General features: G+C 44.0%; 1 protein-coding gene across 5 annotated transcripts in view; it reads right to left on the bottom strand.

Annotated features, from left to right (window-relative positions):
- Positions 1-24,860, bottom strand: part of DGKG (diacylglycerol kinase gamma) — a 141,765-nt gene that overhangs the window by 101,937 nt on the left and 14,968 nt on the right. For 2 of the 5 annotated variants that reach the window (XM_023525965.1, XM_023525977.1), the window contains exons 5-14: positions 20,455-20,504; positions 18,235-18,309; positions 17,477-17,599; positions 13,247-13,364; positions 11,827-11,915; positions 8,657-8,773; positions 7,453-7,545; positions 5,815-5,874; positions 3,288-3,367; positions 2,085-2,159 (exon numbers count right to left, since the gene is read on the bottom strand). In XM_023525965.1, the coding sequence (XP_023381733.1) occupies positions 2,085-2,159; positions 3,288-3,367; positions 5,815-5,874; positions 7,453-7,545; positions 8,657-8,773; positions 11,827-11,915; positions 13,247-13,364; positions 17,477-17,599; positions 18,235-18,309; positions 20,455-20,504 (880 nt within the window). Of the gene's footprint in view, positions 1-2,084; positions 2,160-3,287; positions 3,368-5,814; positions 5,875-7,452; positions 7,546-8,656; positions 8,774-11,546; positions 11,679-11,826; positions 11,916-13,246; positions 13,365-17,476; positions 17,600-18,234; positions 18,310-20,454; positions 20,505-24,860 lie in introns of those variants that run through there. The other 3 variants (XM_023525972.1, XM_023525979.1, XM_023525982.1) reach the window with 3 other exon arrangements.

The following is a 24,860-nucleotide window of genomic DNA, read 5'->3' as shown; positions in this document are numbered from 1 at the left end:
CTTCATCTTGCTCGCCTGTGGGTCCAGACCTAAGTGCAGTGAGCACCATCTCCCCTCAGAGGCCTTAACCCTTTGGAGCAGGCCTCTTAATCTGGGGTCCATGAACCTCCAAAGGGTCTGTGGATAGAATCCAGAGGGCCAAGAACTTGAAAGAGAAAATGTTACATTCTTATCTTCCCTAAGCTCTAACTGAAATTTAGCATTTCCTTTAACTACAAATGCAGGGGACAAATCACAGAGGTATTAACAATACCTGTGGCTCGTCAGCAGTCGAAATCATAGGTATTTTAATGTTTTACTATAGTTGTGGCGGATGTCTCATACTGTCATTTGTGCTCGTCACTGCTTTTAATTTACAATAGGTATTAGACCTGCCTCTGAAATTTGCTATATAATGTGTTAGTAAATCACATATATTCCCATATTACAATTTTTTTAAACATTTTGATAATCGTTTTCAACATAATTAATTTCCTTAGTATGTAATCCTACATATTTCATTTTATATATTAAATATTAGTCTGAGGAAGAGTCCACAGGCTTGATCAGACTTCCAAATGGGATCCTGGCACAGAAAAGTTAAGAACCTCTGCTTAAGAACAAATATGACTTGTGGACACCTCGGGGGTGGGATGTGGGAAACTGAAGCTCAGTATTTCTTCTTTGCTCAGCCTGGTGGTCTGAGAAAACCCCTGGGGCTTTCTGAGTCACTGATGCATGTGTGGGCAAATTCACATTCCCTCTCTTCCCCTTCATTCCCTGCTCTCCTATAGGAAGTAAACTCTGATAGAGGCTCCCTTCACCTAGACAGCCTGTCTAATTATGGACTGACACATCAGAGATACTTAAGGCACAGCAGCTCTGGAAGTTGCCACCAGGCTTGTCATCCAGGGCGAAAACAATTTAGGACAGATGAGGTTAAGCTAGAGTACTGTATTCAACTTTTAAAATGCCTGAGAAGAGAGTGGGCTGGTAAAGGTATCCATGGGCTGCTGCTAGGTCACGAGTCATAACAGAGCAGTAAGTAGCAATCACAGTGACTGTGATGGCACCCGCAGCAATTTAGGTGGGCTCTGAAATTAGCTTTCCAGGTAAATCATGGCAGAGGAGCTGAATCTGACTCACGTTTCTTTCTCCTTTTAACTGGGTCTTACACTACCACTGCCATTAATAATAGCTTTATGTCAAACAACTGACGACAGGGCAGATTTTCTTTTTAGAGTCTTTACTCCAGCCCTTCTCAGGGTCTTGGTGAACCCAGAGTAGAAAAACATGTTAAGAGGTTGGGCGAAGTGGCTGAAAGGCAAAGTGTGCTGAAAAGCCCAGCCCGGCGTGCACAGACCCGAGGACTTGGCACTGAGATAGACTCTGACCAGCACCTCTCCAGGGCACTGGCTCCTCTGGTAAAAAGCTGTCTTCGGTGTCTTCCAGTCCTGATGCTGGAGGGGTCTCTGATTACATGAACCTACGGCTCATCACGTTAGTGCTGACACAGGACCACCTCCTCCCACCATACTTTCAGTCAAGCTGCAAAGGGTCTGCCTTGTCTCTTCTCATTGCTCTTCCTCTCTAATGAGCAGTGAAATAGCCAGTAGGCAGATGACAGAGGAGAAGGGCTGGGGTAGCTTAATAATCTCTAAAATGGATGATTTAGAAAAGAAGGGATTTCTTTGAATAACCAATTGTTTTGATCCTAAAATGCCCCACAACAGAACACACGGCAGAACTACTGACTGACAGTGATAAGAAAATTCTTTCCTCCTCCCTGATAATTCAGCATGAAGATATCAGCTAACACAGCCTTGCAAATAAGTTGAAATAATTTATCAGCCTGCCCAGCCTGTCAATCAAATGAATGGTGTATGCACGAGGCTACTTCTCAGAGTTAAACATAATGAGTGTTCCTGAGCATCTCCAGGAGGAAATAAGAGTAAACGTAAGGAAAAGTAGAGAAATGACTAAAATGGCAGGAAAGACAAGTCCACAGATGAAAAAGACAAACAAGAGGTGACAAAAAACGGTATCTTCTTCAGAGACTCAACAGGAAGGGGGAGAAATAAAGAGTAAGGATTATATTTCCGTACCCTGGAGTAGGCCCCCCATTGTCCAGGTTGAAAACTTGTTTGGGGTTGAGCAGATAGTGGAATTTCCGAAGAATTCTATGGGGGTGGAAAAAAAAAAAAGAGAGAGAGAGAGAGAGACAGAGAAGGAGAATGTCATCATGAGAAGTCACAGTAGGGCAAACATCTCTGGAGCCCATTGATGGTGGGAATGAGGGTCCATTTCAACCCTAGAGGGGAGAAGACAGAATGCAGGCCCTGCAGACCCTGAAGTCTCAGGTCCAGCCACCAGCACTCAGGCCCTCACCCCCTGATTCAAGGCTTCCCCATTATCCAAGCCTCTAACCCGCAACCCCAGAAGTACCAACCTTTACAGAGAAGACAGGACAGAGAAACCCAGAAAACAGAACTTCCATTCACCTAAAAGTTTTTCCCTCATGAAGACCTTCTCCAAAATATTCTGAATGTTCTAGGTAGTCCAGTTCTGCTTTTTGTGGACTATACGAAGGCCCCACCCCCCACCCCCAAATCCTGGAAGCAGGAGGAAACAGAGGCAGAAGAACTGGGGCAGGCGAGGGCTGGTGACGATGACCCCATCTAGGCTTAGTTTCAAAGCTCCAGCTTGGGACTAATTCGGTCAGTTCAGAAGGGCTGCTCTGCCCCTTGGACTTGGGTGGGGATTCTCATAGCTCTTGCTTCAACTCTACTTATTACTTTTTAAAACATGGATTCCAGATCACCATGCCATCTGTTCATTACCCCAGAGCTGAAGAGGACTGGGGGGCAGAGCTGCTTTGCCCATTCCCCCTCTCTCCTTCACTGATGAGGCAAGTCCCTGCTTTCTCAGGAGGTTCCAATCAAATGAGTCCCGCCACATCTCTTAAATCAAGAAAAGACTTGAGAGGCTAGGAAGGAGATAGGCATCTCAGGTTTGACTCTAGGTGCCATAATATAGCTCATGTGACAGGCCCTAGGCTAAGCCCTGTATCAAATTTAACGCTCAAAACAACCCTATCAGAGGGGAAATTATTATCTCCATTTACAGAGAAGAAACCAAGGCACAGGGACAATAAGTCACTAGAACCTGGTCATCGAGTAGTAAGTAGTAGGGCTGGAATTCGAATCCAGATCTGCCTGTCTCCACAGTCTACTCTATTATGGTTGAGAGGAAGAAAGGACCCATGAGCCTGTCCCAGCTTCTCTATTTTGAAAAAGAAGAGAACATACCTTTCTCCTTGTCTCCCTCCGCTCTTGGGGTTCACCAAGACCAACAGGGGGTGGGTCCCCGGGGTAGGGATGATCTTATACTTAAAAGATAAAAGAAAAAGAAATTAGCTCTGTTTCAGCCAGTAGAGGGAAGGAGATGAGAGCTGGTGCTAAGACAGCTTCTGGGAGAGGTGGATAGGAAGCAGTTCCAGGCATGGGGGAGAGGAGGGTGGGAGTTCACTGGCTGAGTTTTTTGAGGGGTTAAACAGTTCAGACCACTCTTCAGCTTGAGTGGCCTTTAAGTAGTGTTAATAGTGACAATGATTTGAGGTTGAAATCAGAGATGGGACAATGGCACCATAGCTTCAAATCATTCAACAATGTTGTGGCATTGTGCCCACAGCACAAGATTAGAGTGAGGGATGTAACTGAATACGATCTTAGAATATGATCTGGTCAAACATCTAAATAAAATAACATTCATAAAGGTAACCATCACTTCCACCCTGGTACCTATTTTCCTCCTGAGCCCTGGTTCCACATTTCTCACTGCCCAGTGGGAACCTTCAACCAGATGTCTTCAACCAGGTTGCTCCAAACCTCAACACACCCCATACCTGCCCTATCTTGCCTCCCCACCCCCATAAAACTAGTCCTCTCTCCTGGCTCCCTGTTTCAGTTAAAGGCACTATCATCATTCACCCAGTCATCCAGGGGGACACCTCATCCTGCCAATTCTTTCCCTGAAATGTCCTTTTCTCTCTGGCAGCTGCCACAGTGACCACACTGCTTGGGACTTTTCCAGCTCAGGTAAGTCCCGTTGTTCCCATGTAGTTCCTTCCCAGAACATCACATCAGTCGTGCGACTCTTGCTTAAGAACCTTTGACGACACCTTATTGACCAGAGGATAAAATCCAAATCTCTTAACCTGGTGTCCAAGGTGTTTCTGGGTAGCCCCACTCGACTGTTATCTCTTAATTACTCTAACCCTCACTGCGGTTCCAGCCAAGCCTGGCTCTAGCAAGCGTGTCTCCTGCATTCCCACCCTGTGGGTCTGGCTCACCCTTGTTTCCTCTCCTGCTCAATGCCCTGAGATGCCCATTTCCTTCTTTGCAACCTCTTAAAAAACTTGTCAGCCTCAGGGCCAAGTTCAAGAGCTACTTCCTCTATGAAGTTTTCCTGCATTACTGCAACCGAAACGATTGCACTTGAAACGTGTGCTTTCTTCTGGGTTTCTTTTGCTGTTGTGTCTTTGTATTTGATTTTGTTTTTTATTTGCTTAGGTAAATGTCTCAAAACAGCAACTGGATTTTAAATGCCCCTAAAGTAGGGTGGAGGTATGTATAACTCTCCTACCAAAGACCACATAACACCAGATATAGGAGTGGGTGCTCAATAAATACTTGTGGATTTAGCTGAAGGACACACTGATACAGAGATGCAGCTCTGCTTCACAATCAATATCTAATGCCCACTTTTCCAGATCTCAAGCTAAAATCCCAGCAAACACTGAGCCATGCTGTTTGAAATGAATGGTAGCATTCTTTATGATTTTAAAGAATTTTCTCAGCTGCCCAGGGTGACTGTCTACATGACACTCAGAAGCACTTTGGAGCTTGAGAAGTAATTCTTTACCTCTGAGAGTGATACTCAAAATATTTAACAACCTTGACAGCAAGGGCACTGCTCAGTGAGAACAGATGCAGGATAACCTGATGGAAGCCAGCTATAAACAACTTGTATACCTGCATTGTGTGTGTGTGTGTGTGTGTGTGTGTGTGTGTGTGTGTGTGTGTCTGCTCCACTTGACTTTCTGCCTTTCTAGGTGTCTAGAGCTTTCCCACATTATTAAGGTTGCCCCATCATTGCTTCTGTTTTCATTTTCAAAACACATTAATCTGCATGTTCTCATTTAATCTCGTAGCATCTCTGGGAGACAGGCGGTGCAGGGATTGCTATGCCCCTTTTCAAACAAGGAAACGTAAGGCTCAGAAGCAGAGGAGGAGGACTTAGTTGTCTATCTCCTTTTCTAGTACTCTTTGTACCTCCCTATGCTGCCTTTCCTGCATTCCCTGGGACTTTGTGGCAGATACAAAGAGCAGATGCTCATTGGTGAACCCAAGCGAAAAATTAGCTTTTAAGTATACATTTAAGGGTGAAGAAGAAATTCTGGATGTGTTAGCTTCGTTTTGGTCAATCATATTCTGGAGACAGCTTGGCAGTCTTTGAAAACCCATTGTTAGGTCACATTTTTGTTATTATTTAGGGGCTGTGTATATTGAAGTTTCATGCAACTTGTTCCTAAAAAGGCGATAAAGCCCATTAGATCAGCAATGGGATCAATCAACCTCCCTTCTCACCCCTTGCCTACAGTGTGGTGGTCAAAGTAATTCTAGAGGTTGGAAATAAAGTGTCTTGTGTTATATAATTGATCAAATAAAAAAGCAAATATTGAGATATATTTCTCTAGAACCCAAACCCTGTCCTCCTCTCCAAAGTCTTGGACTAACTTCGAATGATCAATCGGACTTGGGCTCGCCAAGGTACCTGCATTACAAGTTCACCCGTCGCTGACACGCTGCCATCAGACTTCCCGCCTTGCCTGTCCTGTGAGAAGAGAGGAAAGACAAGCATCTTTTAAAAAAATGCCTAATATCAAAAAAGAGATCAGAAGAAAAACAAATGGTTAATTTAAAGAAAGAGAACAGAAAACCAGTATAATGTAGGAGGACTTTCTCAAAGTGGGGCTTTGGACCTAAAAAAAGAAATGGTTCCCTATGGGTCTCTCTAGAACTCTCCAGGACTCTGTCGTCTTTTGCTCTGACTTTAACTTCGAGACATTGGAAGAGACATGGGGAGAGAAAACACTGAAATTGGCAGAAATCTACTTTGTTGATTTAGAAGCTCCAGCTCTGAGAAGCAAGGTCTTAGATCTGGCTTCTCTGCTCAGCACTATCTAAATGATGTGATGTTGAAAGAGTTAGTTTTCTTAGTTTTGTCTGTCCTCCTTTTTGCTTTAAAAAATGTTTATTATTTATTTTAGGGAGGTTCATTTCACATATAGTAAAATGCTCACATCTAAATCTACAGCTTGATGAATTTCTGCATTCAGAATGCCCTTGTAACTACTGCCTCTTCAGGTCTCATGCGGCTGTGACTCCTGAGACCATACTGGTTTTGCCTGTCTTTTGAATTTCATAGAAATGAATCATAGAGCATGTCTTTTTCTGAGTCTAGCTTCTTTTGTTCAGCATTATATCTTTGAAGTTATCCATGATTTTGCATCTATGCATAGTTTTTTTCCCACTGCAATGTAGCATTCCATGATACAAATGTGCCTCATCTTTTTTTAAAAATCTATTCTCCCATCAATGTTTCTTTGGTTTGTTTCCACATTTTCACTGTTATAAATAAAGTTGCCCCAAACATTCTCGTGCATGTATTTTGGTGGAATAAATGTTCCTGTTTCTCAGGTAGATTCAAAGGAGAGGTCTTGTCGGGTAGTAAAGTTTTGTATTTACAATTTGGTAGATACTGCCAAATGGTTTTCCAAAGTGGAGGTTTCTCTTCAGTTTTTACTGAGAAAGGAGTGGCTGGTCCAGCCAAGAATGAGCTGTGAGGAATCGGTGGGACTTGGCAACATCTTTAAGATGGAAAGGGGACAATTAAGGTGTTTGGTGCTTGTTTTGAAAGAGGAATCTTCAACCCAGGAGACAGAAAAGTTTCAGATGGAGATAAAAGAAGTGTAATTTTGCTACACTCATTTCCAAATAGGGCTGAGACACCAAAGTAGAAATCCTCCAGCAGAGGGAAGTCCATGTGTAGACACAGGAGAGAGGCTGACGGGGACAAGGGACAAGCCCTAGCCATGCTCAGGTGGTGACCGAGGTTCCTTGAGCTGTGCTCTGCCTGCAGGGTGCTTCGAAGGAATGTGTTTTCCTCGATGGGCCATTTCAGAGCATTCTGGGTCACCAGCAGTTGGAACCATTTTAATCAGGAGAGTTTTCGTCACAATCTCACGGGTGCGGCACTGACCTCATTTAAACTTGTGCTGAAAACACACACCCGAAGGTTGTTGAGGAAGCCCTCTGAGGATTGTGAATGTCTGAATGCTGCTTCCATCTGAAATGTGCATGGGTTAGGGGTGGGGGTGGGGGCAGAGCCCTGCAGGGTGGCGGCACTTACCCGGGTGACTGGGCATATCGAGGTAGGCAATAAGATGTGGTCCCTGAGTTCCCCACCATCACACAACGTGGATAATTCACATTTGCGGTGAAACTGGAGGAAATAACGTGAGAGTGAATGAAACTGACCAAGGAAATGTCGAGTATGAGGGTTTGGAGGTTTACTGGGTAGGCAAGCTGTCTAGCGCGCCCCCAAATCCTGATGCACTGCTGGCTTTGGCAGTATAACCGAATGTGTGTGTGTGTGTGTGTTGTGTGTGCATTGTGCGTGTGTGTGGTGTGTGTGTGTGTGTATGTGTGCTGTGTTGTGTGTGTCTCTTTTGTGCATTGTGTGTGTGTGTGTGTGTGGTGTGTGTGTGCATGTATGTGGTTAAGGGTACCAGTCTGCCATGGGCAGAGAAGAGACCAAGTGCTGCCAATGGCTGCTGGAGCAAAGCAGTCACGAGCCCGCCTGTGACCCTTCAGTGTGGCATCCTGTGTGGATTCGAGAGCTCCCTGTATATCTGCTCCCTCGGCTCTGAGACACTGGAAGGAAGATCCTGTCGAACAAATTAATGAGAGGCTGGAAGTAAACCCCGTGACTCAACCTCTGCATCTTAAGAGCTCTGCAGTTTGATCTGGAGACACGTCCTTTTTGAGGCCGACCACGGGGCTTTGTTAAGGGGACAAGACATGGCACCAAGTTTGCTTTTGCAGGCAGGTCGGGCAGGTCCAGGTGTCTAGAGGGGAAGTGAACATTGGCTGTGGCTGGCAGCAGCAGGTACATGCCTCTGGCCCAGGCAGTGGGGCTGTTTTAAAGAGTGTGCCTTCCTTTGACTCCTTAAGGGACACGATTCTAGTGTCTAATTCTTCTCCAGCTCTGCTGGTGCCCCTGGCCCCAGATGACACCTAGGTGAAGAAAGTTAAATGGTCTAGCCTGCAATTCATAGCTGCCGGGCCACACAGACAGTAGATTGGCCAGCTTCTTCTTAAGCAGCCCCACTCCCCTGGTTCTGGGGGGGATGTGCCTCTTTCTGGGCAGCTTGGTGATTCATTGGAGGAACTGTCAGACCTAGGGCGTTGAATGGGGGCTCTGGGCTCCCTCCCAGCCTTGGCCCCCTGGCTCTGCTCATGCCCTCTGCTAGGATGTTCACTAATTCCAGGCCTCAGCTTGAGAAAAAAAACCATACTGACAAGAAGCAGGGCTGCCCTGGGCGCCAACCCACCGTCATCCGGCACCACACGCAGTGCCGCGCGGTGACACTCTGGTAGCACTTGATACTTTTGTGGCACCGGTCACACTTGACAGAAGAGTTCCCTTCCACCCACGCGTGCTGCATCACCTGCAGGAGGGAAGGGAAGGAGACCAGGGAAGGCTGCAGAACCACGCCTCGGGGCCCTGGGCCTGAGGAGGAGCACAGGGAGTGGGGAGGCCAGGAAGGGTTGTTTCCCATTTAGCTTATGCAATTATTGGGTGCTGGGCTGCTTTGCTGCATTGCACTGATGTGGTCTCTTCCTGCCTAACCACCATTTTGCTAATCACCGTAGATTAAAAAAAAAAAACACTTTTCCTGTGCTTTAAATAGCTCATTCACCCTGGCAGTCAAGCCTCTGAGCAGCAGCTGGTCTGGCAGTCCATCTGTCTGTCTTGCAGAACCCCTCTCAGAGTGACGTTTTTGTGTGCACCTTGTTCTGGAAGCAGCGCGATGCAGGGAAACAAAGGAGGGCTTGGGCAGCAGATAAAACTGGTTGGAGTCACTGATTTTCCACTTCGCAGCAGGGCGACCTTTGGCCAGTTCCTGGACCTCTCTGAGTCTCAGGTCCCTCATCTGTAGAAATGGCATAATAAGCCCCACCTCTAGGTTTGCTGGAAGGATTAAATGAGATGGCACACTTAAAAGGGCCTTCCTGACACAGTCCTGGCCCTTTGGAGGGGCCCACTGATGGATAACTTCCCTTCCCGTCTTCTATAGGCCGGTGGCTCTCAGCCTTAGCAGCCCATCAGAAACACCTGAGGGAGCTTCCAGAAGTTCTAAAGCTCAGCCCTCACTCCAGATCAAATAAATTAGAGTCTCTGGGGACGAGACCCATCATTAGTATGTTTTAAAGCACCCTGAGTGATTATAGTGTGCACTCAAAGTTGAGAAGAACTCTTAGAAGGAGCTAGAGAAACAGGCCAAAGCTTGCAGCTTTCACATCTGTTTCCTGGAGAGCTGGTTGTATCTGCTCCCTGGTCAGGAAATGACACTAGGGCAGCCTAGGAACTTGGGAAGCGGGTAGGAATACATGTGTATGTGTGTGTCTGTGAGTACAGCCACCAAATTCTGGGGGGCCTGAGGCCTCAGCTGTCTCCTCCAGGAATTCTACAGAACTTCTCAAAATTTTCCACCAGGGCACCCTGGATAGCAGAAGGAAGAGGGCATGGACTCTAGGGGAAAGTGGGGGGTCTAGTCTGAAGGGCCAACTACAAATACAATATTAAAAACACATGAAATATTTGCATGATATCATCCATGTTTATATTAAAGTTTTAAATTACTTATCAATTAAGTTACTATGCCCTCTTCCCAAATGGTTTTTGGTAAAATTGTTGTTTTTGAAGACGTCACTTTTATTTTGTAGCTTCTCACCTTCTGCCATTCATCCCCTGAGTGTATAAAGAACCTAGTTTGCTAATCGATTTGTCATCTACATGGCCATATTGAATTTGCTCCGAGGTCATTATTATTTCCATTTTGCAGAGAAAGAAATGAGGCTTCAGAGAGGTTAAGTGACTGGCCCTAGGCTCCAAGACTGCGAAGTGGCCAAGCAGGGCTTCATAGCCAGGTCTTCTGACTCCAAGTTCACGGTTGTCTCCGGACACCACATTGCCTTCTCCATCCTCTTCTGGGATTCGAAGAGATGATGAAGGACTTGGGTTGCTCCTGAAGACTCAGAAGGTTGTGAATGTGTCCTGCTGGCCCCTCAGTGGCCTCCCTCTGTTCCATGTGTGACAAGTGACCAGAGTGCAGGCTTAGAGCCTAAGCCCAGGAGGTATACCATGCATCCTGGTGAAAGGCATGGACATGGAAAGGTGTATGGACGAGGCCATGCAGTGTCTCATGGGGCATGCATGTGTGCCCTTGGAGGAGCCCTCTCTTTCGGAGGCTGGATATTACTCCCACCTGCTACCCATCTCCTGACCCAGATTCCTCGTTGGAATCTTCCCTGCAGGAACTCAAGAGTGTCCCTCCCCTGCTAATTTTGAGAAGAACCTATTTCCAGACTCGGTGAACAGCACCACCCAGTGGCCGAGTTCCCAACCTCTTTCCTTCTCTCATCCTCTACATCTCTATCACCAAGTCCCAGAGGTGGTACCTCCAAATTATCTCTCAAACTCTCCCTTCATCTTTTCTACCTCAGCCAGTAGGACAGTCAAAATACTTAACAGCTGGCACGGGTGGGAGTCACGCAGCATAGACACAGCCACCACTGTGCTGCCGTGGACATGTCAGAGCACAGCTGGTGAGTGTGGACCTCACCCTAGCCGGGCCCTCGGTGCAGCACTCACTGCTGGGAGAGTTCTTTCCCTCAGACCTCTCTCCTGCACCATGCCTCCTGCTAGGATGTTCACTAATCCCTGGCCTCACCTTGAGCAAAAAAAAAGAAACACACTGAAAAGAAGCCGGGCTGGAAGAAGCAGAGCAATTAATCTAATTCGCAAACGCAGTGGTCTCCTCATGTGCTCAAAGCAACTCTAGTGTCCCCTTTGCTGCCTAGGAAACTCCTTTCCACCTCCTCATCTGGCGTCCCAAGACCTTCTCAGGCTGGATCTCACCACTTTCAGAACATATCTCCTGCCACTTCCCTTTACGCGTCCTCTGCTTAGTCACACCAGACTAGGTGTGGACCCAGGATAAACCGCGTCTCCTCCGTGCCTTTGCACGCGAGGCTTCTTCTGCCTGGGGGCCGTGCCCTCATCTGTGTGTTGTGAAGTCCTCCTGATTTGGGTTCAAGAGACAACTGAAATGCCATCTGCCTGTAAAAGCTTCCCTGCCTCCTCCATTGGTGCCTCAACTGTGCGTCCCCCACAGCCCTGTGGCTGTCCTCAATTTCACTACTTAGTACTCTGCTTACCTGCCTGTCTCTCTTCTTATCTCGAGTCTGCACAGCTCCCCAGCAGGCTGAGGTCCATCTAATAACCTGTGTCCCCCTAGCACAGTGCCTGGTACATGGTGGGCACCAGGGAGATGCTTAATGCATTGATGGATGAATGAGATGGTTTAAGGATAATCCTCAAGACAGAGAAGGGACTGGATAAAGCTCCCAAAGCCCCTTCCTGCCCAGGAATCTGTGGTGATGGACATGTTGCCTGGGACGCAGCATGCAGTAAAACAAGGCAATAGGTGTCACCAACCTCGCCGCCCCTTTTGGTTTTTGAGTACGTTTTGACACACCCGGGAATGTTTTTGGATACACAGCGTTCGTGGACGGTGTATTTGCAGTCTGAAAAAAAAAAGTAAGGAGGAAAGTGCTTGTGAGTGACCACCTAGGAAGGTCCAGCTACCCCACCCCCAACCCCACTCCAGCTGAGGCCCGTGCCTCCTTCTCGGTGGCCAGTCAGGGGCAGGGGACATATGGAGCTGGCCTTGCCGAACAGAAATTCAAAATAGTCTCCAGTTGTTCACTGAGAAGAGAGTCCACAGTTCTCCCAGGCACGCTTCTGTAACCTCCACCCTGCCAGACTGCCTTCCTCTGTGGGCAGTGAATGTGGCAGGAGAGCACCTCCAGAGGGCACTTTCTACTTGAGGGCAGTGTGAGGAGTCATCCTCGCTATCTATGGGTCACAATGGCTATTTCATAAATTATTATTATTGTTGTTGTGTCTACTGCTTACTACTATGTGAACAGCAGAGGCCCAACCTAGAGCTTAATCGGAATGAGACTGAGACTGAATCTATAAAAAGTAGTGAAAGCTGGATTTGAATGAGTGCTAGAAAGACTGGTGGGTCCTTTCTTTAGTCTTCAGATGCTCTTGGTGAACACTGGGCCCAGCTGTTAAGATGACTTTTGTGGCCGCGGTTACCTAGCTCACGTGTGCATGTTTAAAAGAAACACTGATGACCTGGACACACTCATGGGCCCTCTCTGCAGCAGCAGCTCCCCGGGCTCTGGTGGGTTCAGATCTGTCTGTATTGTGAGGTGATTGGCAGGACTCTGCACCCATGTACCCTGAGCCCTACGAAGCTTTCTCACTGCAGCCACCCCACTCTCCTCCTGTTCCCCAAATCCTACATGACCCATTCTTCCTTCCTTCCCCTCCATCTCTTTCTTCTGTTCTCCTCTCCAGTCTCCCTCTCTTCTTTTTCAAGTGTTTTTTCTCTTCTCCCGTCTGACTTTACTAAATGGATTATAAAGTGAAACAATAGATAGTCTTAATTTCCACTGCATTTACAAATATAGTTTCATGTTACTTTATTATTTTTTTTTATAAAGGTTCTTCTGACCGCCCAAACTATTCACTAGTAAAACCCAACTGCAATTAGTATGAGCTACTTTTTAATTATGTGTGAACCTTAATAACTTTTTCCGAGGTGAGGGAGGGGAATGTCAGCAGCCCATGACAGCACTTCAGCAATGGGACAACACTTATCCATTTGACTTGGGTAGAACAAAAATAGAACATGGAGGTTTTGCTTTGTTCTCTGCTGTTGAAACAATATGAGAGGTCCTTAAAGCTAGGAAGCAGAAATACCGAGAGTTTTTCTAGAATGCCTCAACCATGTGCAGAACAAGATACTTCTTGGGGAAAAGGGGTTTGAAGGAAGTTTACTCACAAATGCAGCACAGGCCTTGTTTCCGAACGCCCATCAGCATGACGTGGCACAAGTTGCAGTAGGTTGGTTTCTTGAAATGCTTCATGGTCCAGGCGTGCCTCCCATCCCCCGAGGAGCCCTGCAGGAATAGGAAGGAAATGGGGCACCCAGCAGGTGACTCAAGCTGGCAGAAGCCGTGGGCTAGCAGAAGCCTCCTGTCTGCCTTCTTCTTTCTAAAAAGACTCTTTTCTCATTTTTGAAGGATAAGATATTAAATTATTTTACTGATGTAAGGATTCTTTTAAAAGAAATGGAAATCAAAAGGAAGTTCTTTGTGTGCGTGTGTTTTCTAAGATTATTAAATATTAAAAATTATTAAATATTAAAAATTAGGGATATCTGAGTGACAGTATATGTTGTGGGGGGGCAGAAAACAAGCCCTTTCTTACACGGCTGGTGGAAGTGTAAATCAGAACAAACTTTCTTTTTATCTATCTATCTATCTATCTATCTATCTATCTATCTATCTATCTATCTAATATCCTTTAAATGTTTGTAACCTTTGACTTACAAATTTTATTTCTTGGATTCTATCCTAAACAAATAATTTTTAAAAGACAGGTAAGCATTTTTCTGCTCTATCCAATGTTTAACCTAGCAAAATAACACAACACTGGAAATACCCTGAAGGTCTCAAAATTACCAAAAAGTTAGTTGTGGTAGAGCCATGCGATTTAATGTTAAGTGGTCATCAAAAAATATTGATAAAAAATATCTAATTGCATGGAAATATGTTCATCATACAGTGCTATATAAAAAAAGTAGAATGCAAATTTGATGATCTATTATGATCTCGGTTTTATATAATAAGATCTTTGATGGGAAGAAATGTCACTAAATTGTTAACAGAGGTTAGCTAGAGCTGGAAGCACTATGAATTTATTTATTCTCTAATTTTTATTTTCTGTATTTTCCAAATTTTTTATCGTGAGCATGTACTAGTTCTATAATCAGAAAAAAGTAGTTTAGTAAAAACAATGCACTCTTCTCATTAACTTTCTGTACACAGATAAAACAGTAAAACAGAGAGAGGGTTAAGACATTTCCTCCTGACTTGGCTCAGAAGCAAATTCATCCTTCTCCACTAGAGAAGCCAAGCCTCACATAATCCCACACTTTCCTGAACACCAAAGCTCCCACCATCTAGCCTCTGAGCACGCAGCCTTGCTGGAGGCTGTGACTTTCAAACTTCCCTCCTTGAATTTTGTCCCTGAACCTTTCTCATACATTCCATCAAAAGAGCACCACTCTAGGCTGGACCTTAGGGTATTAAAAAAAAACTACTGTAGTAAGGTGGTGAGTGTTGACAGTCAGGTACTAAGAGTCCAGCGCACCGGACTCAAACCCGGTTCTTACTTCCAGGCCCCTCTGGTTTGCTGACTTCTGCTAGCGGTCTCTAGAGGAGCCCATATACTTTTCTAAATGCCAGTCTCCTCCTGGGGTCAGGGTAAGCTCTTTTTCCTACACTGCCTCGAAAACTTACTTCTTCCAAGACCTGAGATTTATAGAATTATAGCCTTTTTACCTAATATTTTTTACTTTAATAAATAGGTTCACTAATTGATTAAGTGATTTGTTAAAAGACCGATTCATTCGTTCCTTGACAAACATCATCCTCGAGGGATTTTTGTAAGAATTAAATTAAATAATACAAGCAAATCTCCTAATTCAGCGCCTGACACATTATAAATGAAAACTTTTATTAGGCTCCTACTCCATGCTAGACAGTAGAGGACACACAAGAAAGGAAAGAATATTTTCTTATGTATAAGGAGGTAGATTTATACCTATTCTAGAAATGAAAAAATGGAGACTCAGAGAAGTTATATAAATAGCCCAAGACTGCACAAGTAATATGTGACTAAGCCAGTAGTCGAACTGGGGGCTCTTGCTGGCCTCCTTCCATCTTTCTCACCTTCCTCCACAAACCAGGGTGTTATTCATAGACAGAAAGGAAACTACAGCACTGTTCAGTGGGCCCAAAGGACTGTCATTTTACCTGCAAACATCTTTATTAACTAAATCAGTTAGCTGACTCTCTCTTAGATATTATTTTCACAGATATTAACTAAGAAGGAAAAGGACCCTTTTTTGTTTGGGTTATAGCACCATCATGTGGCTCGTTCATTTCTACACAATTGGAGGTTGCAGGATGTGGACGTAACCTTCCTCATGCACTAGGCTGCTTCTGCATTTTCACTGGGAGACAGATTGTTTCTCATGCATCGCATTCAGAGATCTCAGACATTTTAGTGGCCATGTGTGGGTTTTGAAAAAGCCAAACGAGCAATGTGACTTTTTAGACACTGAGGAATGCACTCTCTGTGCCCCAAATATTAAATGTAGAAACTTAAAATTTACTGTATATTTAAAAATAAATGCATAAAACTTTTGATTAATGAAAACTAAATTCACATTTGTTTTTTGTTTGCTACATTCTTGATTTGGAGGAGACACTGGGGAGAATGTTGAAGAAATTGTCTCTCCCTCCTCCAGCCATAAAACAGTAGGTCCACCCCATGCAAAGGACTGGTGGCACTTTGGGTTCAGCAAGTCCAAGATAGCAAATAGAAAATAGACATTTGTTCTTTGTGATTAAAATATCTCATCTCTATTTCCATGTTTCAGAGAAAAAACAGGTATGTTGGAACAGCGCCCAAGTAGAACTTCTGTTTTGATTCAGGTATAGTCTTGAATATTATATAGCAGAAAGTATATCTACTTATTTGAGCGCCCCCAGGTCCTCGCTCATTTGGGTTCTTGCACCCAGTAGCTTTTTGGTAAAGGGTCACTGAATGAGTGGTCTGCTGTTCCTGAATATGGAGGATGGCCTCTGGTACTAACCAGGTACTAACGGGCACGTCCTTTACCTCTCTGGCCCTCAGTTTGTAAAATGAAGGGGATAGACCAGGGATCGCCAAAGTCTATTTCAGCTCTGACTTTCTAGGGTTCTAAGGAATAAGAAGGGAGTTGCATAGATCCTGGTTCCTTGATTTCGATTGAGTAGTTGGAAAGAATTGGACATGCTTTTAGATGATAGAAGGATTCTTAGTTCTCGAGTATTGGAAATGAAGGCTCAGCGTCGGTTCTGAAGTGCAGAACTGTCAGATGGAGACATAACTGGAAACGACCGTCAGAGGATAGCCCGGCCGAACTTCCTGTTCCATTCCTCTCTATAACATTTCCGTAATCTCAAAGAGGTGGCACACAACCTGGTAAATGCTCAATGTCACCATTTCTACCTCCTGTATGAAAGTTACCTCCCTTGGTAATTAAGCAGAAAATGCAGTAACTGATTAGGTCAGATGCAGGCATACATAACCACTGACTTTCTATTAAACCTCTAAATTTATCCCCTACTCTGATCAAACTGGGAGGTTTCTCTAATACACCTTGAACTTTCTTTCATTTGAGTCTTCGATCAAGGTATTCTCCTGACCATAAGCTCTCTCTTCCACGACCTTCTAACACAAAATCATACCCGTTCTTGTAAATCAGATTAAACATCCTTCTCGGTCCATCTACTTGATCTTTATCTAAAAAATAGGATATCAAAATTGCATGTATGATACCTTCAGGGCCAGAGCAAACACCTTCCAGTATTTCTTCCCACTGATCTCACCCCAAAGTGTGGGTCATTAGAAAGTACAGGATCTTTGGTATCAAGTACAAATAAATTCTGGCTCCTTTTTTGTTCCTTAGGCTAAGAATCTCAGTTTTCCGTTTGTATAAGTTGGGGAAAAAATACCTACCTTATCTGGTTGTTTTGACTGTTAAATAAGATACCATCATTGACTGCCCTTCTCTTCACAATGAATTGGTATTTTTTCCTTTTCTTCTTTCTTCCTCAACTTCCTAAGAATTGTTAACCCTAATTTGTGACAAAGATAGAATTCTTCCTTGAAATTTGTTTGGCCTTTGCCTGGTCGAGTATAATCTTCTGGTGGGTGACTATGATATCTGTGTCCTCTCACAGAGCTCAAAACAGTACCTTTATTTAGTTATAATTCTGGACGCATCTGTCAAATGAATGAATATATTTCAGTCACTAATAGGGTAAAAAGAGAGGACTTTTGTCCTGACCTAGAGCACTAGGGCAGAAGCCAAGGCGACGTATAGATGTTAACTTCCACATAGAGCTTGATGTTCCTGAAAGGCAAGAGATCTTTGAGCTCAGGCTTGCTGACTTACAGAATCATCCATGCCCAAGAGCACCAGCAATGGAATGGTGGTCATCCCTCCATGGACCCATTCCTGTAGAGACACAAAGCCGTCCCGGTCGTAGTCCATTCCTTGCAACATCTCCTTCAGTATCTGCGGAATCCACAGAGCAGCAATTGTCCACTTTCATCCTCGACTTCTCTGCCCACCTCTGCCCTCTTATTTGTTATGCATTGCCTGGCTTGTGTTTTACCTCCTTTCCCTCTGATTCACAGTGAGTAGAGCAGTGAGGGAGCATGTGGGGGTGAGGGGACCAGGGCTCCAGGCCTGGCTCTGCCCTACCGTAAGTCAGAACCCTGACTCTGGGTTCTGCTTTGCTCATCTGTAAAATGGAAATAACATTGCTATATCTGTAGCACTGCAGTGAGGATTAGAGAAAAGATATATAAAATATAATGATTATATTATCTGGTGATTGAGAAGAATCTTTAAAATTCTTTCTAGCTGTAAACTCTTTGATCTATGAATGCTTGTTATAAAAATTTAGCTCTGGTGAAAAGGTTAGGGAGAATTATTCTTTGAATTATGTCTACACTTTCCCCCGCTGTCTATAGTTTTTTCCTATTAGAGAAGTGTGAGGTCAAGGTGTAGGATCCCAGAGAAGCTGTCTGTAAGCAGATGAGTAGCGGGGAGCCTGCATAGTAAACATTTGTATGCAAGTCCTGGGTGTGTCCCACTTGTCTCTTGGAAGCTCACTTGGAAGTCGCCCCATGTTTCTGGAAACTCACAGGCCTTAGCTCCATGGGATCCCACTCAAGATACTGGGCAATGTGCAGCATTTGGTTGACAATACGATCCATCTCCTAGAACACATCAAAGGGAGAAACCAAGTGAAGGTGTGTTTTCCAGAGCAAGACTCAACATCAAACCCCGTGTGGCAAGATGGGCAGAGCAGAGTATGAGAAGCAGCCAGTGCAATATGCCGGCATTTCATGGGGAGGACAATTGTGTAGAACTGGTATGTTCCACTGGTCAGATGTCCTGGTCAGTTATAGAGGGCAGAAGTAAACCAAGGGATGTAGAGAGGAGGAGTTGAGGGTTGGCCTATTTTGTCCTCGCCACTGGGGTGGTGAGCGGAGAGCAGAATCAGGTTTTGTATTGAAATTGCTCTGGCAGACTAGAGGTGCCTTTTGTACAGGAAGAAAAACCTCTCTAACGGTCACCCCAGCAGTGGAGCTGCTGTTTCAAGGCAGTGGGTGAACTCTCCCGTCTTGGGAGTGTTCACAAAGAGGCTGGGTGTCCAGTTGCCAGGGATTCTTGGAAAGTCGAATCAAATAACTCTTTTTGAGACTGCTTCAGTCCACTGAAGTTACCTTCCAAATATATCCGGAATTGAACCACTTCTTACCGCCTGCAATGCTTCTACCCTGGTGCAAGTTACCATCATTTCTTGTTTTGATAGTTTCAATAGCCTCCTACCCGGTACCTCTTCTTGCACCCTATAGTCTGGACTCAACACAGCAACTAGAGTGATCCTATTATAACTCAAGTCAACTACGTCGTTCCTCCACTCAAAATCTCCAGTGGTTCTCCATTTCTCCACATAAACCCTCTCGATCACCTAGAGGCTCGAAAATGCTTTGCAAATTTCTTCCACCACCACCCCCAGCCCCGCATTCCATTACTCCTTTGATCTCACCTCCTATTACTTATTAACTCTGACCTCATCTGTCACTAATTTCACTAATTCTGCTTCCTAGTTAATCTGCTAACATTTCAGGCACCCCTCAGGGCCTTTGCATTTGCTGTCCCCTCTCTCGAAAGGCACATCCACTGATATCCCCATGACTTTGTCCCTCACCTCCCTCAAGTCTCTGTTCGGACGTCCCCTCCTCAGGGAGACTTTCCTTGGCTCCTCTAGCTACAACCGCAGTTCTCCCCAACACTTCCTTTCCCTCTTTCATTTTTCTTTTAGCACACTCCTCTAGCACATATTTTCCTATGTTGTTCAGTAAGTGTGTTTGCATTAGAGTGAAAGCTTCATGAGGGCATGGACTTTTGTCAGTATCCTCAGTGTTAGAATAGTACCTGACACATAATAGGTACTTAATAAATACATGTTGACCAAATGTTTGAATCTGTGATTCTCTGGTTGTTCCTTGTCATGACCCAACCCATGGCACTGCAATGTGGCTGTAGGGATCTCATAAAGACACTCTGGGGTTTAGAGGAAACTGAGATGTTTTGTTTGGTCTAATAAACTTGTTCCCTTTCTCCTTCCCTCTGGTCTAATTCAGCCCTATGCACCTCAACCTCAGAGCCTTTCTGTTAACGAGTTCCATCTCTAACACTGCCAGCCATGAAGACAAGGCCTGTCTGACTCTATTTGCCCTCTCCCCTCTCTGCCTTCTTCCTTTTCCATCCTTCCTTTCACTGCACCTATCCCTTCTTATTCCTGAGCGGTAAGGGTGAGTCTCAGGCTTTCCCAGGTGCAATGAGATGGAATCATGTGCTCAGAGCACATAGAACCAGATTCCTAGAGCTAGTGACCTGGGGTACGAGAGGAAGGCAAGGGTGATGCCAAAGCACACAAGCAGTTACCTGAACCTTCCTTCCTCCTGCCCTCTCGCCCTGGTCTTGCTGCCTCTCCTACCTCCTCCTGTCTGCCCATGAGCTCCAGCAGGAAATTGTAAGGAGAATTTCTGAACCCATTAGGAAGTTAAACTAGAGGAGATACTAAAGCATCTCCCCATTCTGAAATTTTATGATCCTGGGTTTCTGGAATAAAAAGGCAAGTTGAAGTTCACTGTCCTCCAGGCTGGCTCTTTGGAAATAGAATATGGTGGTGGGGGAAGGGAGTTGGGGCGGGGAGGGTCTATTCATTTCTGCAGCCCATATTGAGACATTGTTGTTCTTGTAAAGATGAAACAGTTTTCAGACTCTTTATCCACTGGCTCCCCTCTCCCCCAGGCTTTCTTGGATCAAGGAGGGATGTTTGGAGAGCTTACCGCTTGGTCCAGGAGACCGTTCTCATCTGAATCATAGAGACGAAACATGACTGAAAGAAACACAGAGGTGAGGCTTGAGGTGTCCTCCAGGCACCAGGGACGAGCTGAGGCTCTGTTGCTGCCAGTTTTTAGATCAGTTCTGACCATCACTGGGGCAAAGGCTGTTGCAACCAGCTCACCCACTCCCCAAGGCACAGAGTCTGACTTCCTTACAGAGAGTGTGGGAAGAGGGACGAGAACCAAGCCACCTGGCTTCTGCGACTGCCTAAGCATTAACTCTGTGGCTGATGTAGAGCATTCGTATCTCTCAGCATCACTGGAACACAACTCAAAGCAAATGCCCAGCTGATGGTGGGGCAGAGGTACCAGAAATATAGATGGAGCATTGCTTCTATTGCACACAGAAAGGGTGTGGGGTTAGGCAGATTCAAATCTTGGCCCTGCCCTACTACCTCTAAGGCATCAAATAAGTCAACTTCTTTAGGCTCAGTTTCTTCATCTGAAACATGGAGAGTATAATAGTTTCTTTCTCCTGTTTTTTTTAAAAATGAAAATAAATATGTAAATCATATACTAAATCTACAGTGCTTGGAATGTAGAAAGCACTCAATTTACTTTATTTTTATATCCTTTCATTAATGAACATTTATATGTAGCATTTAATATGTACAATGTACTGTCCTGTGCGCTTTGTCATTATTAGTTATTTAATCCTCAATAATGTAGTTATTATCACAGAAACTATTGTATTTCTTTTTATAAAATGTCAACATGCTGTTCAGAAACACCCTCTATATCATGAGTTAGTGATAGGTGATGTAGGATAAGGACGACCTGAAAGAGATATCTGAGCAAAGGACTAAATGTTCACTTATAGGACCTGGAAACTTGCATTTTGTTCATATAAAAGGTAGAGATCCTGTCTGTGGTCTCGGAAGTAAGCAGGGTGGGGAGCAGAGCTGAACATGTCTCCATATTCCTCCCATTCTTTACAACCCTTCGTCATGCCTGCTTTCTCTGCGGATCACCCCTCCCCAGACCCTCCCCCATGCAACCACTTTGGGTCTCACGGGGCCACATCACTCCTATCAAGTTGCCTTTCGGTCTTCACTTCCTTCTACATGTTTTAGTGTCTCTGCAGCTTGTTTATTCAGTGGTGTGTCTCTGGTTTGAGCTTAAATTGTTTAAAGTAGGGTCACGGGCTTCTGATTTTTTGTGATTCCTCAGAATGTCCCAGTCAGAGGCACTCAACATAGGAGGCTGACTTACCCAACAGATGGTTGAATGATGTAAAGAAGGAGAGAACTTCCCACTGGGCATTGCTCCCAGGTCCTGGGCCGGGATGAGTCTCTAACACAAACTCTCTCGGTCCTATTGTGTATGAACAGTAGAACTAGAAAGTGTAAGCACCTATTTATTTCAGCATCCTGGCCTCAGGCAAGTCATTTAACCTTTCTGTGCTTTCTTTCATGTAAAATGAGAATAATCCTATCAATCTTCTAGGGTTATTATGAGGTTAAAATGAGATAATTCATTTAAAATGCTTAGCAAATACAAGGTGTTCGATGAGAAGAGTTATTATTGTTATTATTGCATTGGTGATAGGTGGGATTTCAGGCTATTACTTCCAAAAACACACGTTTGGTTATTAAAAAGAAAAGCTTAATTTGTTTTCAATCATTAAAATCAAGGGAGGATTTGAATCTATTTGGTTTAATTAAACTCTACAGGACAAATGACCAAGGTCCCGTGACAATAAATTACAAGGAAAAAAAAATAAGCAAAAGATTTAAAGAGACTGGAGAGACATGATAACCAATGGCAATGTATGGACCTAACCTGGATCCCGATACAAATAAACAGTTGAAAATATATAAGATAATGGGGAAAATGCAAATGCTGACTGAATATTTGATAATAGTAAGGAATCATTTTCTTTAGATGTGATAATGGTGTTGTGGTTATATTTAAGAAAAAGTCATATTTTAGAGGTACATACTGAAATATTTACAGACGAAATTATATGATGTCTGGAATTTGTCTGAAAATAACCTGAGGTAGAGGGAATGGGTAGGAGGTATAAATAAAACATGATTGACCATAAACTGGTAACTGCTGAAGGTAGCTGATAGGTACATTGAAGTTCATTGTACTCTCTACTTTTATCTGTGCTTGAAATTTTCTACAATAAAAAGTTTTTAAAAATGTTTCTTTTTATTGCTATTATAAGACTGAGTCTGAGAGCCACGAATATGAAGAATCTGTCACATTCTCTCTGGTATTTATGAACAAATATAACACCTGAAGCTCAAAATCCAGCTGAATGTTGGAAATAATTTGACATTTCACTTTTAACATTAGCCAGAAGAAACAGAAATTTGCTACATCTGCTTCCAAATTAGCCTTTAAGATCTGCAACTGTTAGCACCTCAAACCTATGGAGATGATTTTAAACTCCGCTAATGAGCAAACTGTTTCATTTTGTTCTTGGCAGGGATTAACCTTTACCAGACGTTTCCTTGCTAATGTTTAAGCTTTGTTCATTAGTCTTACTAATTCCTGGAATTTTGACTTTTGTATGTGTTTTCTCCTTAATGTCTACTAAGGTCCCAAGAGAAGCCAAACAATATTCACATATTTTTAACAAGGTCCTATCATCTCCTGCTTTAAAAAGTTTTCCTGCAGGCTCACTCAGAGGCCAATGAGACCATCCCTAGAGTGAGTCATCTGCAAGACTGTTTCAGCCACTGCGGGCTTTCTTTCTGTCACCAGCTATTACCTTCCTCCTGAAGATAAGTTTTTGCAACCAATTTTAGTAGCAGCATGAAACCAAGCTCAACTCCCTTAATTAACTAGCTCCTTTTCTCTAGAGGCCAAAAAACTTGGGGTGGGGATAGGGGATGGGTGAGAAATGAAAATAAGCTTTCATAAGACAGAGGTTGATTAGATCTCAAGAAAAAAGTAATTCTTCATAGGTAAGCGTTGCTTGGGCACGGAAGAGGAGAAGGAAGACAGATGCTGAACATCTTCCCTTGAAAAATCTACTAAGGGGAGGCAACAGCTTCCTAGTTGCAGGCTTTCAGGAAATTCTGCCAGCAAAAGAAGGGAGTCTTGACCCCTTGCAGAGATCTCTTCCCTTTCCAAATCCTGGCTCTCAATACCAAGACCTCAGATGCATTTCCCACTCTCCATACAACTGATGCTGGACCCCAGGGTTGACTCTAGGAAATGTTCATATCACTGCTCACGACAGGGCCGGAAAACCTCTCCCAATGGGGCAGGACCCATACCCATGATCCCAGAACAATCTCCAGCATGTTTAGAATGATGAGCAGGACAGTAGATATTCCTCTAGGAAAAAAGCTGAGGCCCCTTGTCGGGGTGCGTACTTACATTCTAGCTTATCCTGAGGTCTCCCCATCTCCAGCAAGGACAGATAACACACGACATCCTTCAGGTACACGATGGGGGATTCTGAGCCTGAAGATTGAGCAGCATGGTTTTCCAGGGGGACTGAAGCCACTTGATCTTTAGCTAGCACTTGCTTCTCAGTGATCTTTGATTCCGTAATAGCTAAGAGGAAAGCATCCAAGGACACAATGTTTAGTAAATATTAAATTCTTTTCATGGTAGAAGCAGGAAGTTTATGTAAGTATCTTCAAAAGCACTGGTTACGTAAATATGATCGAATCAGTGGCACTAGAAATCCAGCTTGTGGAGTTCATACTCTGAATGGACCCTACTCTGACTCTTTTAAGTGTCTGTATCCTTGTAAAAAATTCACCTATACTCTGCAAAAGGAGGATAGTGATTTTTAGTAATATCAATAGCCAACAGTTAAATGTCATTTAATCTCATATTTTGGGAACACGCCCAATTTGTAAAGGTAATTTTGGATGGGATTCCAAAATCCAGACCATTGGTCATTTACTGATACACCTTTTTACCAGTTTCTTCTCAAATACATTTAATGATGAATAAGATGATGAATAGTCAAAAGAGAAAACTGGGAGTGACCATCAACTGATTTCCAGAAACTAGGAAGAATTTTGACTAACTGCAGGTCTAACCAGTTGAATTAAGAAAATGCAGAAAGTGGTTTATTGTACCACAGGAATAAAGTTTTCCCTCTGAAATTTTCCTTCTCATAGGTAGGAAAACCCTCTGTTCTTTCTACACAATTTGTCCTCCAGGTCAGAAACATAAGGTTACTAACTAACCATAAAATTAGGCACCTATAATTTACTATGTGAATTATACTTTTTGAGGCATTTTGAGTGCTATCTCTTTTCTCCCAACCTCTGTATATCCATATCTACCAAAAATTATCTCTGAATATCCAGTAAGAGGGTGCAACTCACAGAAAACACTAAATAGGCTATATCAAATGAGAATTTAGTTTCTTC

The sequence above is a fragment of the Pteropus vampyrus genome, unplaced genomic scaffold (genome assembly GCF_000151845.1).
Source record: "Pteropus vampyrus isolate Shadow unplaced genomic scaffold, Pvam_2.0 Scaffold14, whole genome shotgun sequence".
Lineage (NCBI taxonomy): Eukaryota > Metazoa > Chordata > Mammalia > Chiroptera > Pteropodidae > Pteropus > Pteropus vampyrus.
This window is presented reverse-complemented; position numbering and strand designations above follow the sequence as displayed.